Source organism: Panulirus ornatus, chromosome 48 (genome assembly GCF_036320965.1).
Source record: "Panulirus ornatus isolate Po-2019 chromosome 48, ASM3632096v1, whole genome shotgun sequence".
Classification (NCBI taxonomy): Eukaryota; Metazoa; Arthropoda; class Malacostraca; order Decapoda; family Palinuridae; genus Panulirus; species Panulirus ornatus.
The window spans coordinates 19299529-19318839 of record NC_092271.1 but is presented as its reverse complement, the minus strand read 5'-3'; the positions used below and the strand labels follow the sequence as shown (position 1 = coordinate 19318839).

General features: G+C 47.3%; 1 protein-coding gene across 1 annotated transcript in view; it reads right to left on the bottom strand.

The window, feature by feature from the left end:
• The window catches only part of LOC139763800 (uncharacterized), a 202543-nt gene that overhangs the window by 57477 nt on the left and 125755 nt on the right, over positions 1-19311 (bottom strand). The window contains exon 2 of the mRNA XM_071690057.1: positions 3037-3165. Coding sequence (XP_071546158.1) covers positions 3037-3165 — 129 coding nt within the window. The remainder of the gene's footprint in view (positions 1-3036; positions 3166-19311) is intronic.

Sequence of the window (19311 nt, the reverse complement as noted above, 5' to 3'; positions counted from 1 at the left end):
AGAGGATGGGAGATAAGATGGAGTCCTGAGGGACGCTAGTCGCCCAGGCGGTCCATTATCCACAGCTGCTGGTAGGCCTTCCTTCCAGCCTATGCCTTATATTTCATATTTCTCTCGTTTGAAGTCGTCGAGTCTTACGCGCGGCAGGAGAAATACCTGCTATTTCTCGGCGGGAGAGATACTTACTATTTCTCGGCCGGAGAAATGCCTCCTAATTCTCGTCTGGAGAAATACCTAATATTCCTTGGAGGGGGAAATACCTGATATTTCTCGGAGCCTAACGTCTCGTGTGTGTGTGTGTGTGTTTGTGTGTGTTTGTGTGTGTGTGTGTGTGTGTTTACCGTATATATACAGTCCCCCCTCCCTCGTTATACATCGGTTGCGTAACCTGCAAGTTACGCAAAGGGGTTTCGTTTCAGTAGCAGCCTTCTTACTACGCTCGTGTTACCTGTTTGCGTCAGCATTGCCTCAGAGGCAGGACTGTTGTAGCCGCGAAAGGTATCTCTCTTGTATTTGTTGTGAGTGTAACTGTAGGTACTGTACTACACCTAGGGGGAGGAGTCGAACCCGTGTAGAGGCACAGAGATCGTACAGTCATGATTCTTAACGACAAACAAGATGGCTCTGCCGTCCCGCCAATATGTCATCAGTAAAGTGACTAAAAGAAAAAAAAGAAGTTGTTTTTAAAGTCGACGTTCTGATTAACTGGTAAATGTGATGTTTACATTTCAAGTGTACAACAACGAAGCTTTGAAAAATGAATTGACACAAGGTATTATATTTCGAGTCATATAATGAAATACGTGTTTATTTGTATGATTCGTGGAAAATTTCGGGATAGTTTTCGTAACTTGAAAATGATAGTAAATCAAAATGTCATTTTTTTCTAAAGATAGTAATGAGATGCCATGTTATCACTGGAAACAAAGCTATCTTTATTTTTCCTTCTGTTGATTGAAAGAGTCACGTTCGTAATGATGAATTGGCACCGATCGTTTGAAAACTGAATCGGAGGTTGTCTGATGTCTCTCTGAAAAATACCTTTGATTTTGTTCAAAGATTATAATTATTGTATTCATTACAAGCGTCGTTATGCTTGCGGTATTGAGTTGATTTAAAGTGAAAAAGTCTGCTTTGAGTTATGGAGGGAACTATCCTTGCGAAGCCGATTAACATAACTTTACCCACAAGTGAAATTTTCCATGAAAATCTAAAATCTGGACGTAGTTTTAGACACTAAAACTACGTTTTTCGTCACGAAGACGTGTGGGCGATATGTCTGACGTAAAAGATTCTAGGAAATCATACAGGAAATAACAATATATATATGTACATATATATATATATATATATATATATATATATATATATATATATATATATATATATATATATATATGTATATATAACCTTAGGACCCCATGCTCCAGCAGCTTCATGGCTGTGCTACAATCAGTAGCAAGAAGATTGGACTCCTTTGGAGCGAGAAATTCATCGACGAGCCAAAACTCACAATTGTCAACTGACGATGATGATTCACCGTCGTTGAGGGGTAGCTTTTTCACTCACGTTGTATTATTAACTGACTGTTATAATCCTTTCTTGTATCTACCCTGATGATGTGATTATTACACGAAAGTGCACTTGGGAACTTATTGTGTTTCATTTCCTCGTGGATTCTTAGGAATATATATATATATATATATATATATATATATATATATATATATATATATATATATATATATATATATGTATATATATATATATATATATATATATATTGTGTGTGTGTGTGTGTGTGTGTGCTGTTATTGGACTGTACCAGAGCATGTGAAGTGATCGTTCAGGGGAAGCAGTGGAAAGGTCTGCGAGCTCGGCTGTGGGTAGGGGGATCTGGTTTCGTTGCATTATGTATGGCACCCAGAGAGCAGGCGTGAGCGAATGCGGCTCTTCCTCGTCTGCTCCCGGTACAAGTTATGAAGAAGGTTCTAACACTGTTAGTTGGTTAGTCAGGCTGTTCTGTGAGGTACTGAGGACTTGCAGAGAGAGCACTGTGGAGCACTGTGGTTGCAGGAGAGGTAGAAGGATGTGTGGAGCTGGTGGTTTGTTTGAGGAGCCTGTGTGGGATTCGTATGAGGCATTTGTATGAGGAGAGTAATGAGTGTGTGCGAAGAGAATGTGAAGTCACTGGTTTCCGATGAAGATGGGTCTGCGTCGAGGATATGTAATGTCGCAGTGGTCTTCGAACCTGTTTTATGAACGGGGTGGTGAAGGAATGAGTTACGTAGGTCTTAAAGGTTTACAATATCATCGGGTACGTGGGTCTTAAAGCAAAGGTTTATAATATCCTCGGATACGTGGGTCTTAAAGCAAAGGTTTACAATATCCTCGGGTACGTGGGTCTTAAAGCAAAGGTTTATAATATCCTCGGGTTCGTGGGTCTTAAAGCAAAGGTTTATAATATCCTCGGATACGTGGGTCTTAAAGCAAAGGTTTATAATATCCTCGGATACGTGGGTCTTAAAGCAAAGGTTTATAATATCCTCGGGTTCGTGGGTCTTAAAGCAAAGGTACAGATTTATAATATGCTCGGGGTTAAGGGTTACGGGAGGAGAACCTGATGTTGTTTGCAGATGACACAGCTTAGGTGGAAGACTCGAGAGAGAGAGAGAGAGAGAGAGAGAGAGAGAGAGAGAGAGAGAGAGAGAGAGAGAGAGAGACACTCCAGAAGTTGATGACAAGAGTCTAGGAGGAGTGTGAGGGATAGAAAGTTACATCATACAGGGCGTCGGTCATAGTCGATGTTTGTAAATGTAGCTGTTGTGCCTTTGTTCATGGCGCTGTCTCGCTAAAGCATGAGAGACAATTAAGTATTTTTAAAAAGAGAAAGAAAGAATATATATATATATATATATATATATATATATATATATATATATATATATATATATTTAATATATATAAACTTAAGTTTTAAAAGTTATTTCAAGCGTTTGCAGTAACCTGGGGGGCGGGCAGCGAACACCGACTGACCTAGTTCTGGGCCGCAGAGGATTGGAACGACCTTCAGGAGGGCAGAGCAGTTGGCGTCCTCGTCGCACAGACCCTTAGCCACCAGGCAGTTGAGTGGCTCCTTCTCCTCCTGGGGACCCGCTGCGCCTGCTGAGAGAGAGAGACAAGCAGAGGTTAGAAGCAGCAGCAGGAGTAGTAGCAGTAGTAGTAGTAAGGCTTGTGGAGGGGGTGTGTGTGGAACGAAACGTACGACGAAGGATGGAGGTGTTGGGGCGTGAGAGAGAGAGAGAGAGAGAGAGAGAGAGAGAGAGAGAGAGAGAGAGAGAGAGAGAGAGAGAGAGGCATCAATGTTACATAGTCACAGGTCATCAACGAACGGTCAGGGAAACGATTTTACAGCGTTAAAGAGCGAGAGATCATCCCGGTAATCCAGAGTGTTGCCTCCCTCGGCTCCTGTCTGTGTGTGTGGCGCGGGTCTCGCCAGGCCATGCACACAAGAGACCCCCCGCCCTCTACGGGAATGGCTCACCCAACAGCCCCCAGCCGTTCCTCTGGTCTCTCTCTCTCTCTCTCTCTCTCCTGCTAGGGGCGTGGCAGAAGGCGGTAAGGAGGCCTGTAATCGTGGCAACGTACTGATAGCGTGGGAGAGCGGTGAACAGTCAATATATCATGAAGAGAGGCTGGACAGATTATGCCGCCTCTTCTCTGGGCCTTTCCAAGACCTGTACATGGAGTCTGCAGTGTTCGTAGTAGTAATGAAACATGGCAACCATCGTAGCGTAGACTTCTGAAACGCTTTCCAGAGTTCGAGGGGAAGGAAAAGTTTGAGATAAAGTGTTGTTTCCATTAAAGAACGCGATAAGATAGATTCATTTTAGGGGATAAAAATATAAATAGGACAAGTCGTTGATTATTTTCTTTTTTTTTGCACGTAGGTGTTTTGTAAAAGGAAATGATGTCATTTGCGGAACTTCCGCAGCCGCCATGTTTGTTTACATGTGTAGGAGAGCGTCACCGGCCGACTAAAATCATCTTTTTGAAGTTTATTTTGTTTTGTGTGGCGTTGGGTTAGTGGCGTAGTTAAGTATATCTAAGTATATTTAAGTATATTCATCAACTTATAAAGAGCAATAGGTGGGTCTCGACACACGGTGTTGCAAGGAACCCACTTACTTACACACAATAGCTGGTTATAAATATAAGAAATTGGGGTCTTACCCTGGCAAGATTTCCGTGGGATATAGTGAATAGACCTTATAGTATATGGGTAGCACTTTCTTACCCCGGAGAGTGAGGGAAATTTACAACACACGTTGATGAAAACCAAGGGTAAAGATCATCTGGTTTGAGACGCTATGCTTAACGAACGAGCTCTCAAAGTTCCAGACACTAAAACGATTGTTAAGACGAACGACAAAGGTAGGAATGATTGAAGCTTCCATTTTGCTGACGTTAAAGTAAAGCTACAAGCTGACTCATCATGGCTGCAGTCACTCCAGTCCGGCATGTGTTATGTCATGGACATCTATTTATATCGTGTGTCGAACAAAGGGTTCTTTGTTGGGTATAGTATGTTAGCAAATACACGCAAATATAACGTCCCGCAGATATTGTGGGCGAGTTGGCACTTCGAGGATTGGAAACGTCGACGTCTGCTTCTTTTTTTCCACAGCTAGACACTTGCACTCTCCATCTCATGTATATATATATATATATATATATGTATGTATATGTTTGACTCTAACAATCTTACACCCTTGACGAACAAATGACTGTTTTTTCTTCATTAGACTTGACGTTAATTGAAGACACAAGTGCTCACTGGTTTGTTTTTTTTCGTAAATGTAAGGAAAGAATTACTGACGTATCCACACAAATTAAACCCTCGCAAATAATGCCTCCCCGATGTTTCTCCTTTGTGGATGCTAAGCGCGGAGGTGAAAAGACACGGGGATAAAATCTTCCTCTGATACGACCCTGAAATAGAAGATCGGGGTGGAAAACTCGACTAAAGAAAATGGTGGAAGAGAGATCAGCTGCAGGTGAGTCTGAGAGTTCTTTGTCGTATTGCTGGTGGTGGTGGTTGCATGGCTAACTAATCCTCTCCCGGCCGGCCCATGCTACAGGGAGAAGGAGGGAGAGGGAGGGAGCCTCTTTCTCTCTCAGTACCGCCCATCCCTCTCACTATCACACTCCCTGTCACTCTCACTATCCCACTCGCTCTATCGTTCAGTCTCTTGTCGTACTCTCCTAGCTTCTCAGTTCGTCTGGTTCTCATTTACTCTCTCGTTTACTCTCACATTACCGTCTCTCCATCGTTCGCTTTCCCTTCTCCTCCGTCACCTCGCCCCACACACCTGAATCAGTTGGGTGTCGCTCTGCGATGGCTGTAGGATGAGCCAGCAGCAACCACGACATCCCCGGTACCCGTCGGGTATGCTGGTAGCACTCATCCTCGCAGTCCCTGTCGGGTTGTACTGGCACCTCTCACAACTAACCCCCAGGACCTGTCGGGTGTGTTGGCGGCGCTCACAACACCCGCCGTTACGTGTCGGGTGTGCTGGTTGTACTAACAACACACCCCAGTGCCTGTCGGGTGTGTGTACTGGCACCTCACACCACAACCTCCTTCCCTCAGTACCTGTCGGGTGTGCTGGTAGCACTCACAACATCCCTCAGTACCTGTCGGATGTGCTGGTAGCACTCACAACATCCCTCAGTACCTGTCGGGTGTGCTGGTACTACTCACAACATCCCTCGTAATTGTGTGGTGTGCTGGTAGTACTCACAACATCCCTCAGTACCTGTCGGGTGTGCTGGTAGCACTCACAACATCCCTCAGTACCTGTCGGGTGTGCTGGTAGCACTCACAACATCCCTCAGTACCTGTCGGGTGTGCTGGTAGCACTCACAACATCCCCCAGTACCTGTCGGATGTGCTGGTAGCACTCACAACATCCCTCAGTACCTGTCGGGTGTGCTGGTAGCACTCACAACATCCCTCAGTACCTGTCGGGTGTGCTGGTAGCACTCACAACATCCCCCAGTACCTGTCGGATGTGCTGGTAGCACTCACAACATCCCTCAGTACCTGTCGGGTGTGCTGGTAGCACTCACAACATCCCTCAGTACCTGTCTGGTGTGCTGGTAGAACTCACAACATCCCCCAGTAACTGTCGGATGTGCTGGTAGCACTCACAACATCCCCAAGTACCTGTCGGGTGTGCTGGTAGCCCTCACAACATCCCAAGTACCTGTCGGGTGTGCTGGTAGCACTCACAACATCCCCCAGTAATTGTGTGGTGTGCTGCCTCACACACTAGTGTCCTTCCCTGGCCCTGGGGACCATATTGACATACTGAGCCAGTGTTAAGACATGATACACTGACATGACAGAGGCTAGTCCTGGCTGTACTGAGCCATGCTGAAACATAATGAAGCAGTGTTTCGCGAAAGGATGAAGCTAAATGAAACACTAGAATGCTCAGTGAAACGCGCTGGAATTTTTACCGCGAGGGGATGAAACATAATGAAACGCACTGGAAATTTTCACCGCGAGGAGATGAAGCACTGAAACACACAGAAATGTTAACCACGCGTAGATGAAACTTAATGAAACATAGTGGAATGCTTACCGCTAGAGGATGAAAGTTAATGAAAGACACTGGCATGTTTATACAAGAGGATGAAACACAGTGGTAGTTTGACGAAACTAAATGAAAGATAGTGGAATGTTTATCACGAGAAGATGAAACATTGAAATGTTTGATGAAACTTAATGAAACACTCCGGAATATTCACAGCGAAAAGGATGAAATTCAGTGAAACACACAAGGTCAAGTTTTATAATGATTGGAAAATAGTTTTCAAGAAACACGAGGCCATAGATAAGTTACGAAAGTTATAACAGGCCATTTCTAGGCGGGTGAGGCCACTGTTGGCCATTTTCAATTGAATAAGTTAAAAGGCCGTTTACAATTACGAGTTTTGCAAAGACATTCTCCTCCTCACTGAAGTCAGCAGAGAACAATGGCAATTCCCATCTTTAATGAGTACCATTTCAGATCGTTAGAGATGTCGTGACCCTGTCTAATCACCATATTTAATGACTCCTAATTAAATTTCCAGTCGATACCACAAAGGCCATTGAGAACATCCCGCCCGAGTCAATAGAAGCCATAGCTCAATTACGTAATGTAATGGTGGGGGGGGGGGGGGTAGATAATCATCCGTCATCGTTAATCTAATTGAAGAATGGTTTCCGCATCCCAGGGTCAAACGAGGTCATCCTTGATCACAGGGTTAGTTAATGGGTATGGTGGTGGCGTGGGGGAACAAGGATGACTGGAAGTTAATCAGGAAATTGGAAAATCGCGAAGGGATGTTCTGAGATAGACAGATGGCGTGTGATTGTCCAAGTAGCTGTTAGTGATTGGGGTCATGCTCTTGTAGGGGGTTTAAGATTCTTTGAGTCTGACGACCCTGTGAGCACGATAGGACGACCCTGTGAGTACAGTGGGACGACCCTGTGAGTGCAGTGAGATGACCCTGTGAGTACAGTGGGACGACCCTGTGAGTGCAGTGGGATGACTCTATGAGTACAGTGGGACGGCCCTGTGAGTACAGTGGGACGACCCTATGAGCACATCGATGAGACGACCCTTTGAGCACGAAGGTGCGACTAACGATCCTTGAACACGGTGGTACGACCCTTGAGTACCAGTGTATGATTCGGGCACGACAGGACGACCTTACGGGTATAAATACATGTCCTTTGACAGTTTAGAGGCCGGCCCTTCAATGATAAGGGTCGTACCGTCGTGCACAAGGGTCGTAAGGCCGTATCTAGGGGTCGTAACGTCTTGCCCAAGCGTCGTACCGTCGTGTCCAAGGGGTCGTAACGCCGTGTCTAGGGGTCGTAACGTCGTGCTCAAGGGTCGTACCGTCGTGTGCAAGGGTCGTACCGTCATGCCCAAGGGTCGTACCATCGTGCCCAAACGTCGTAACGCCGTGTCTAGGGGTCGTACCGTCGTGCCCAAGGGTCGTACCGTCGTGCCCAAGGGTCGTACCGTCGTGCACAAGGGTCGTAACATCGTTTCGAAGGGTCTTACCGTCGTACCCACGGGTCGTAACGTTGTAGATATTCCTCATATCAAAACCTATGAGGGAAATAAACGAAAAATTAGAAAAAAAAAATCAATGGACAATATTCTTTTCTCTTTTTTTTTCCCCAAGACCGAAATTAACATAGTGTTACATATATATATATCTGACCGGGAGAAAAAAAAGAGGTGAACATTTTACCGTCCTTAAATGGTAATTAACGCGTTAATGTAACATACGAGAGTTTTATGAGTTTTTCTCACACTAGCTTAATTCACCCCACCCCCCTACCCTTCTTCCTCCAACTGCCCAAAGGAGCCTCATTATGAGGGACGAATTTACGAATTTACAAATTTTACAAATTTACGAATTTACAGATTTTATGAGGGGTAAATTAGCCCGCCTCGTTTCTGTCTTTCAGACTGGGCAACAATGATAAATGACACTGTATTTGGCGGGAGGGAACAGTGATGTCTCCCTAACATGAGAACTGGGAGTGCCGAGGTGAACCCGCGTGGAGGGAAGTGACCATCTACGAACCCGAGTGGAGGGAAGTGACCATCTACGAAGGCGAGTGGAGGGAAGGGATCATCTACGAACACGAGTGGAGGGAAGTGACCATCTACGAACGCGAGTGGAGGGAAGTGACCATCTACGAACACGAGTGGAGGGAAGTGACCATCTACGAACACGAGTGGAGGGAAGTGACCATCTACGAACGCGAGTGGAGGGAAGTGACCATCTACGAACACGAGTGGAGGGAAGTGACCATCTACGAACGCGAGTGGAGGGAAGGGATCATCTAGGAACGTGTGTGGAGGGAACTGACCATCTAGGAACGTGTGTGGAGGGAACTAGGAACCTGTGTGAAGGGAACTGACCGTCTAGGAACCTGTGTGGAGGGAAGTTATTGATCACGTACCTATGTGGAGGGAACTAATCTTTTAGAAACCCCTGTGGAGGGTTGGTCATTTAAGAACACGTGTGGAGGGAACTGATCATTCAGGAGTTCGTGTGGAGGGAATAAATCTTCAGGAACTTGTGTGGAGGGAACTGATCATTCAGGAACTCTTGTGGAGGGAGCTAATCATTCAGGGAACTTGTGTGGAGGGAACTAATCACACAGGAACTTGTGTGGAGGAAGCCAATCGCCCAGGAAGCCGTGTGGAGGGAACAGTTCATTAACGAACCCGCTTGGAGGGAACTGATTATTTAATGACGTAATTACTTCAGGTAAAATCAGTAGATAATCTTGCGTCGCCTTAATCAAGCTAAGTTAAGGCAACTTGTGACATTTATGGATTAAGTTGGTGCTCACTTAACCTCAGCTTATTGAAGACGATGGAACGACCCTTGAGCACGACGGCACGACTCTTAAACACGACGATGCGACCCCTTGAGCACGACCTCTAAACACGACGATACGACCCTTGAGCACGACCGTGCGACTTTGACTACAATAGCCTTGCTCGTCAGATAACAGACAAGGCTATCATTTTCAAGGGTCGTACCGTCGTGCTTAAACATCGTACCGTCGTGTTCAAACGTCGTACCGTCGTGCTTAAACATCGTACCGTCGTGTTCAAACATCGTACCGTCGTGTTCAAACGTCGTACCGTCGTTTAAACGTCGTACCGTCGTGCTTAAACATCGTACCGTCGTGCTCAAACGTCGTACCGTCGTGCTCAAACGTCGTACCGTCGTGCTCAAACGTCGTACCATCGTGCTCAAAGGTCGTACCGTCGTGCTCAGAGGTCGGACAGTGTGGCCCGAGGCTACACTCTTTATGCTCAAGGATTTTGACCGAAAGAAAACGTAAATTCCGGTGACGAGGGTTCGAGAACCCACCCACCGTAGGTCACCCTGGGTCGAGCCTTTAGTAAAATCTCTTACCCTTGCCCCACGGATGTATAGTGGAAGGTGGGAGGCAGATCAAAGGACGCTAACAACAGGGGAACAAGCGCTCCACCGTAAAAAATCGGTAATTGGCAACTGCCCCAACCCCGAGTGTCCAACGCATATATTTTTTTTCCTCTAATATAAACTTTCATACCAGCTGCTGCTGCTAGTGCCCCGTCAGTGGTGGAGGAGGGGGTGGTGTAGCACCACCGCTGGGGAAATGGCTTTGTAGAGAAATCCTTCATGTGTATAATCAACGCGTGGGTTAAATTGGAAACGCTCACAAAAAAAAAAGAAAAAAATGAAAAATAATAATTGGAGGTTATTCATGTAGGAAAGTTAATATATATATTACTTTCATGGTATTTATCATAGGAATGATATATAGGAAATATCTATTAGATCTTCGAAAGTGGATTTACTTTCACAACCCCAGTTAAGTGCCAGAAAATTTTCGCCTATGTGCTCCGTTACCCACGTTAGAGCGGTAGCACCGGGAACTGACAATGTCATTTCTGTTTTAGAGTGACGGCCTCGTCTGCTCACTTCCAGTCTTTCGTGAAGCCCCACAGACGCTTCTGTGGTTTTTCCCTTACCACTTCATATACCATGGTTAGGCCTGTTTACAGCACGTCGTCCCCCATATATCTCATTACTCCGATTCGTTTTATCCCATGTACGCCTCACACCCTCTTATTTGTACAAGCCCAGTAACTCAAAGCCTTTTTTATTCCGTCCTTCCATTACATTTTTGTTCTGTCTCCCTCTCCCTTCTTGCTGCCTTCACATCTGACTCTTTTATGCCCTTAGTTAGTGTCTCTTCGCTCTTCCTCTCCATATAAACAAACCATTTCAACACGTTCTGGTCGGATCTTTTAATCACACTCCGCTTACAACCACATCTCTCTGTTTTACACACTCATTCATCATACCACCACTCCTCCTCACACTGTATATTGTTCTCATTTCATTTCGGACACGTTCACCCTCTTTCGGTCTTTTTTTTGGGGTACCCAGGGCGTGAATGGTTTCTGAACGTACACCTTATTTCCGTAAATCACAGCTTAGAGTAAGTAGAACAACGTTAGTGTTCATAGCTGGCAATCTAGATGACAAAACGAGAGACGCACATACCCGGCCATCACAACGCTGGAGGAGAAAGACTAGAACAAATGCAAAGAAGAGGAACGAAACTAATTCTACCACTTTATAAAAGAAAGTCTGTGATCCAGAATTATTATTCTCCCAACGAGCGCCGAATCCGTCTTCAATATACCAAATAATTTCGTTGGCAAAAGTCAGCTGTAATTTATCCACGTCACGTAGAGAGACAGTGACCTGAAATAACATTATGAAGTTACAAGGGAAGAACATGCATTACAAACATGGGTAAAAGTCTTTCACCAGTGGCGTTCAAAAAAAGAAAAACAAACACTGAGCCACACTACCATCAAATGGCTCGACAAATATTCTAATAGTGCTAATTGTCAGTGAGTAAGCTTGTTGAAGTTTGTCAATACAATATGCACGAATTCCAACACTTTTCTGATCAGGGTAGCGACTGAAGTTCTTCTGTTGCCTGGCTTTCCCATGCGCTACCCCTCTGCTTAAAGACATCACGTTATTTCAAAGGGTCGAAGAGGTAAAAACGTCACACCCACTCACATTCACACTCACACTCACGATTTTCCCTCCCAGGGAAATAAATGACTTTGATGAAATATCAAAGCAACCAGCAAGCGGCTGAGACCTGGTGAGGGGGACTTCCTCACCCTACCATCACCCACTAGTCTGACCTGGTGAGGTGGACTTCCTCACCCCACCATCACCCACCAGTCTGACCTGGTGAGGGGGACTTCCTCACCCCACCATCACCCACTAGTCTGACCTGGTGAGGTGGACTTCCTCACCCCACCATCACCCACTAGTCTGACCAGGTGAGGTGGACTTCCTCACCCCACCATCACCCACCAGTCTGACCTGGTGAGGTGGACTTCCTCACCCCACCATCACCCTCTAGTCTGACCTGGTGAGGTGGACTTCCTCACCCCACCATCACCCACCAGTCTGACCTGGTGAGGGGGACCTCTCCACCCCATCATCACCCACCAGTCTAACGTGGTGAGGGGGGACCTCCCCATCCCACCACCACTCCGCAGTCTGATGTGGTGAGGAGTGGGGGCGTCTTCCCCAGCCCATCACCACCCTCTTGTCTTAACTTGGTGAGGACGGGTGGTGGCTGGCATCAGCTACTGTGGTCCCAGAGGCAGTAGTGGAGAAATTGGTAGCTGACAGGGGCTTGGGGAGAGTAGATCCTCTCACACAATAAACCCATACCGTACATCAGTACTCTCCACACCTGTCTTTTGTTTCCCCAACTCTACTCTCCTTGAGCAGCCTCTTCTGACCCCCCCTCCCAGACATGCGATCAAGGGAGGGGCACACACACACACACACACACACACACACACACACACACACACACACACACACACACACACACATACACAGCAAAGAATAAACGATTTCAAAGACTGCGCAAGAGATGAGGCCCCACGAGGGCAGAACACCCCTGTCCGTACAGTGCAGGTATGTAATTCCCCGAGACCTTGAGACCTTGACAGCTACTTGGACGTTTCTTTATCGCAGCCTGGAGGGGCGCAAGACCCCTGTGGCTCTCACTGTCACTGACTTCCCCTCCAAAGCATTTCGAACTCGCCAGCCGTAACATAATTATCGACAAAACCATCAACATTGGGTGGCGGAGCAGACCCCCTCTTTTTTTTTTTTTTCGAGTCGTATTGACTTCCTCGGGTTGAGCGTCGTCAGGATGTTTGCTTCCGAGAGGCCATCCTCGTCTTCCAGTCCCTCACCTGTGGCGTCCCAGAGGACCGAGAACCCCCATGTGATCTCTCAGCCGTATTAACGATGCTTTGATGGCTTGATGACTCGCACTGTCAAGGGTCTTAAGGCTTTCAACACTCCTTCCGACATCGTCACCCTCAGGGAAAACCCTTTTCACATTTAACAGGACCAGACTATCATCGGCCACGTCACCATCACCCTGAACAAAACAGGGTGACCTTCATGTCACCCCTAACTTCTCTGGGGAGAATATTGGGAAACTGGGTGGTGCCTGTGACTCTTAACTTCCGTGTGGCCGAGTTGGACGGACGTTCAGGGTTCGAACCCGACCCGTGGTATTATGTGTGTGTGTGTGTGTGTGTGTGTGTGATTGAGGAATATGAATGAGGCATGAAGGTTCGAGCGCTTTGGTCTGTGTCCTGGCGTCTATGAGCTGTACAGACAAGAATAACATATATAGATTTTACAGGTGTATGAGGAGAGGCTAGGAGCGTGTTACCTCATCTGGTCAGGTGAAGGTCAAGTGAGAAATGTGGCCACACGAGAAAAAAGCTTGGGCCAGGTCATGGATTAGGTCACATAAACTTTACACCCGTTGACATTGCTATTAATTATTAAGAGATGTCATTTATAGATGCCTCGACTTTTAATTACCCTAGATTCTACGCCATTTCTGTCTTCATGTGACTAGAAATTAAGCGAAGAGCTTGTGGAAGATGTGAAGGAGTGTTTTTGCAGCATGAGAAGGGTGGTTCAGACGTACACTGGGTGGTGACCTTACCAAGGTGGAACACAAGGCTTAGAATGTTGTATACTAGTGGTGCAAGTGATGACGGTACTTCCCTGTACCATACTCACCGTGTACCGTATACTGACTGTACCATACTCTTGTACCGTATACTGACTGTATCATACTCACCGTGTACCGTATACTGACTGTACCATACTCACACTGTACCGTATACTGACTGTACCATACTCACCCTGTACCGTATACTGACTGTACCATACTCATCCTGTACCGTATATTGACTGTACCATACTCATCCTGTACCGTATACTGACTGCACCATACTCATCGTGTGCCGTATACTGACTGCACCATACTCATCGTGTGCCGTATACTGACTGTACCATACTCACCCTGTACCGTATACTGACTGTACCATACTCACTCTGTACCGTATACTGACTGTACCATACTCACCCTGTACCGTATACTGACTGTACCATACTCACCCTGTACTGTATACCGACTGCACCATACTCACCTTGTACCGTATACTGACCACCATACTCACCCTGTACCGTATGCTGACTGTACCATACTCACCCTGTACCGTATTTACTCCCCGTAACCTACACTCGTTGTGCTGTTCACTCCTTGTATCGTACACTCCCTGTACCGCACAAGTAAGTATTTACATCCTCCTCCCCCTTCACCTCCCTCTCCCTCCCTCACAACACAAGGAAGAGGGTTCTTTCGTAGGGTCGTTCACGCTCCCACCCACCCCCCAACCCTCTTGTGGCAGGAAAGGGCCAGGTATCCTGGTACGACCCCTTGGCTACGACCCCTTGGCACGCTACCCCCGTCCACGACTCGCCAGTAAAATTTGATCCAGAATATTTCCTCACCCACCCGCCCCCTTCCCCGGGGCATATCTCAATGTGATGGTGGGATTATTTCAGCAGGGTGGCGTGGGTAGGGTTAATTCAACCGGGTGGCGTGGGTTGGGGTTAATTCAGCAGGGTGGCGTGGGTTGGGGTTTAATTCAGCCGGGTGGCGTGGGTGGGGTTCATTCAGCAGGGTGGCGTGGGTTGGGGTTCATTCAGCCGGGTGGCGTGGGTGGGGTTCATTCAGCAGGGTGGCGTGGGTTGGGGTTTAATTCAGCAGGGTGGCGTGGGTTGGGTTTAATTCAGCAGGGTGGCGTGGGTCGGGTTAATTCAGCCGGGTGGCGGGGGTTGGGGTTAATTCAACACGGTGGCGTGGGTCGGGTTAATTCAGCCGGGTGGCGGGGGTTGGGGTTAATTCAACACGGTGGCGTGGGTCGGGTTAATTCAACCGGGTGGCGGGGGTTGGGGTTTAATTCAGCCGGGTGGCGTGGGTGGGGTTCATTCAGCAGGGTGGCGTGGGTTGGGGTTAATTCAGCAAGGTGGCGTGGGTTGGGATTATTTCAGCAGGGTGGCGTGGGTCGGGTTAATTCAGCAGGGTGGCATGGGTCGGGTTAATTCAGCAGGGTGGCGTGGGTCGGGTTAATTCAGCAGGGTGGCGTGGGTCGGGTTAATTCAGCTGGGTGGTAAGGGGTTGGAATTAATTCATCAGGGTGGCTGGAGCGGGGGGTAGGTGGGTCAGTTCACCATGGCTACAGTGGGGTTAATTCAGCAGGATGGTGGTGGGGTGTGTGGGGCTCATCATGCCGAGTGGCGGGATGGGGTTAATTCAGCAGGGTGGCGGGGAGGTGAGGTTAATCAGGCAGGGTAGTGGTTGGTGGTGGTGGGTGGTTATTCTAGTTTGAGAATGATTTCCAATATTGCTCCCGCGCCTCGGACCATACACACACCCCCTGGCAGGATAATTAGGCTATTCCCGTAAAGACTAAATTAGACCAAAGTTTTTTTTTTTTTGATTTCTGGCAAAATGTATGTTGGTAACTTATTAAGGTTATTTCCGGACCATATTCATCATTGTGTACACCCGGGCCATAGCTACTTGTCAGCTCCTTGAGCACGACGGTACAGTACTTGAGCACGACGGTACAGTACTTGAGCACGATGGTACAATGCTTGAGCACGACGGTACAGTGCTTGAGCACGACGATACGACCGTTGAGCACGACAATGCAACCTTGGGGCACGACCATGCGACCCTTCAGCACGACCACACGACACCTTCAGCACGAGGGTACGACCATTCAGCACGACCATACGACACCTTCAGCACGACGGTACGACCATGCAGCACGACCACACGACATCTTCAGTACGACGGTACGACCAGTCAGCACGACCATACGACACCTTCAGCACGACGGTACGACCATTCAGCACGATCATACGACACCTTCAGCACGACGGTACGACCATTCAGCACGACCACACGACACCTTCAGCACGACGATACGACCATTCAGCACGACCACACGACACCTTCAGCACGACGGTACGACCGTTACCGCCACTCTGGGCTGGGGCGTCCAGTCATCCAACGGTCCTATATTCAGCTCCATGGCGCTCAGGCCATTTTCTATATTCGACTTACATCCTCATTTCCATTTTACGAGGAAATATCAAAAAAATTTTGCCCCCCTCAGACACACACACACACGCACAACACACACACACACACACACACACACACACACACACACAGAAAGAGAGAGAGAGAGAGAGAGAGAGAGAGAGAGAGAGAGAGAGAGAGAGAGAGAGAGCACTGGGGCGGCGGAGGCACTTTGGAGGAGGTGATGGTTTGGCACTGCACTGCTTGTGTGTTCACTCGCCGGCGGAGTCGACTTCGACAGTCTATTGTGCTGGGAACAGAAAGGGGGGAACTGCTGTGCCGGACCCGGTGAACTGCATGGTTTGGAGCACACAGACGTAAATGGTGATATACTGATGGTAAATGTCTACAGTGCATGGAAGGCCAGCATGGAGGAAGGCCATCATGGAGGAAGACCAGCATGGAAGGCCAGCATGGATGGCCATCATGGAGGAAGGCCAGCATGGATGGCCATCATGGAGGAAGGCCAGCATGGAAGGCCATCATGGAAGGCCAGCGTGGATGGCTATCATGGAGGAAGGCCATCATGGAAGACCATCATGGAAGGCCAGCGGAAGGCCATCATGGAGGAAGGCTATCATGGAAGGCCAGCATGGATGGCCATCACGGAGGAAGGCCATCATGGAAGGCCATCATGGACGGCCATCATGGAGGAAGGCCAGCATGGAAGGCCATCATGGAGAAAGGCCATCATGGAAGGCCATCATGTAAGGCCATCATGGAGGAAGGCCATCATGGAAGGCTATCATGGAAGGCCATCATGGAGGAAGGCCATCATGGAAGGCCATCATAGAAGGCCATCATGGAAGGCCATCATGGAAGGCCCAGCTTAGACAGAATAACGAAAACAAATGAAATGAAGTCGGTCGGAAATTAAAGAAGAAAATTGTGAAGGAAGAACAGAAAATTGTGGATAAACTGGAAGCTTTAGGCTTAGAAGAGATTACTGAAGGGATTAGAACGACAAGGACGATAGGGATATACTGTAGAGAAGGGATTGGAACCCCTTCTGACAGTGTCATTTCACACAACTGAAAACAAGGAAGAGGTTTTAAGGCAAGCGTACATGCTGACTGAGAGAGGATATTTCAAAAGGATATTTACGAAAGAGATGAGAACAAGGGAGGAGATGGAAAATCTGAGAGAGAAAAATACAGAAGACATAAGAAAAGAAAATTGAAGATAATCCTCGTACAAGTAGGTGATAGATGCCCACGCAGGGTGAGTAACAGCGAAGGAACTAGCGAGATGTGGTCTGTGCTGAAGGTAATGTATACAAATGCCGATGGACTGCTGCGGGTGGGAAAAGATTTCAGATTTAAGGATCCAGAGGACGAGAGCAGAGCGAGACATCATAGGAATACTGGAGCAGAGCGAGACATCATAGGAATACCTGAAATCCAGCTCATTGAGAATCTCAAATCTCATGTGTGTTTTTATTATGCACAAGAGATGTACGATAATAGGGAAAGAGAGACAGTTAGGGGAGCGAAAGGTCTAGCACTCTTGGTGAGCGAGACCATAAAATTCTAGGAAAAGATTTCAACTGATGAAATCCGTCTTGTGATCCCGAACGAGTCTAAATCCTTCACAAAGATCAGAGGAACGACATCAATTCATTTGATGAAGATAGTGAAGGCAGAGGGACGACATCAGTATATTGATGAAGATAGTGAATGCAGTGGAACGACATCGATTTATGGATGAAGATAGTGAAGGAACAACCCGAATGGCGAAGGAAGCAGCGAGGGGTCCCCATGTAGAACGGCGGTGACATCATGATCCGTCACTGACACGTCTTGGATCCACACGGAGGATGGAAACATATAACGATCCAGGTACCTCGAATGCGTTCAGCAGGTCACTTTCCACCAGCTTAAAGGGATTAGAGGCCAGTCAGGTTAGAGGTGGGATCATCATAGCTGCAGTGGCCTCCCATGTACAGTGGCAGTGGAACTAAAGACGATACCAGTGAACCTCCACTGGGAAAGATCAATTCTCGGACACTCTAGAAGGACTACACAGTAACAGACGACTTGCTTCAAGACATTATGTCGACTCTAGATTGTCCAGAGTCTGGGCGAAGAAATCTACCAAGCCTTACATAGATACTTCAAGAGGACGGGTTGGGAAGCCAAGATTCAATGCCTTGGGCATACAGCAACGCTACATTGGATCTTTTGGAACGTATGGTCGGATTATAGAGGGGATGTACCAACAGCAGTGTTTAATGAAAATGAGACGGGGGAAATAAAAGAGTTGGTTTAACAGATTTGGAAAAAAAAAACAAGGGACCACAGAGAGAGACATTGGAAATCGGAAACACAGGAGTCAAATTGAAGTTGACAGATACAAGAGAGCCAAACTTGACTGCGTCATGACGAGTAGATAAGAACAAGTGAAGTATGAAATATAATCGGGTCGAAAAGGAACACCCCTATTTTTTTCACAGTCAAGAGAGGCGGATTTGCAGTAAAGGACCAAATGATTACAAATACGGAGCTAAGAAAGGAAAGTGATTGATACAGTAGAAGACGTGTGCGGAGCTAAGAAAGGAAAGTGACTGATACAGTAGAAGACGTGTGTGAGTTGTATACCAAGCTTCAGATTGACCTAGGCCTCGAACACCGTGAGGTAACATCGCCACCCGCCAGAGAAGAAGATATCTTTAAAAGTATATTGAAACAAATCCATTGGAGGTCAGGAGACTCCTGAAGGAGGTCGACCCGTACAGAGTTCCTGGACCTGATGGGTAACTCGCCGTTTGTACTGGGAGAGGTGCAGCGAGACCCTTGCCATACCACAGGTGGTGTCGTGTCAAGCCTGCCTGCCTCTACGAGGAAAATGTCCAGACAGAATGGGATTAGAGCCACGTAATACCAGTATTGAAGATGGTTACAACAGCAGTTGCCCTGGATTATAGACCATTATGGCCAGTTCCGTGAACGAGTAGGCTCTCCGAGATGCTAAAGAACCTACCAGAAAGTAAACAGAATACTTGGTTGGCAAAAGCTGCCTAAAAGTGAGAGACGACATGGGTTCAGAATGAGAGGACCTGACGTGACGAACCTGCTAGACTTATGTGAGAGTTCGTAAGAGTGAAGTGGTTGGTGGCTGGATTGCTAGAAGGCCTGTGATTGTTTCCCCCTCCC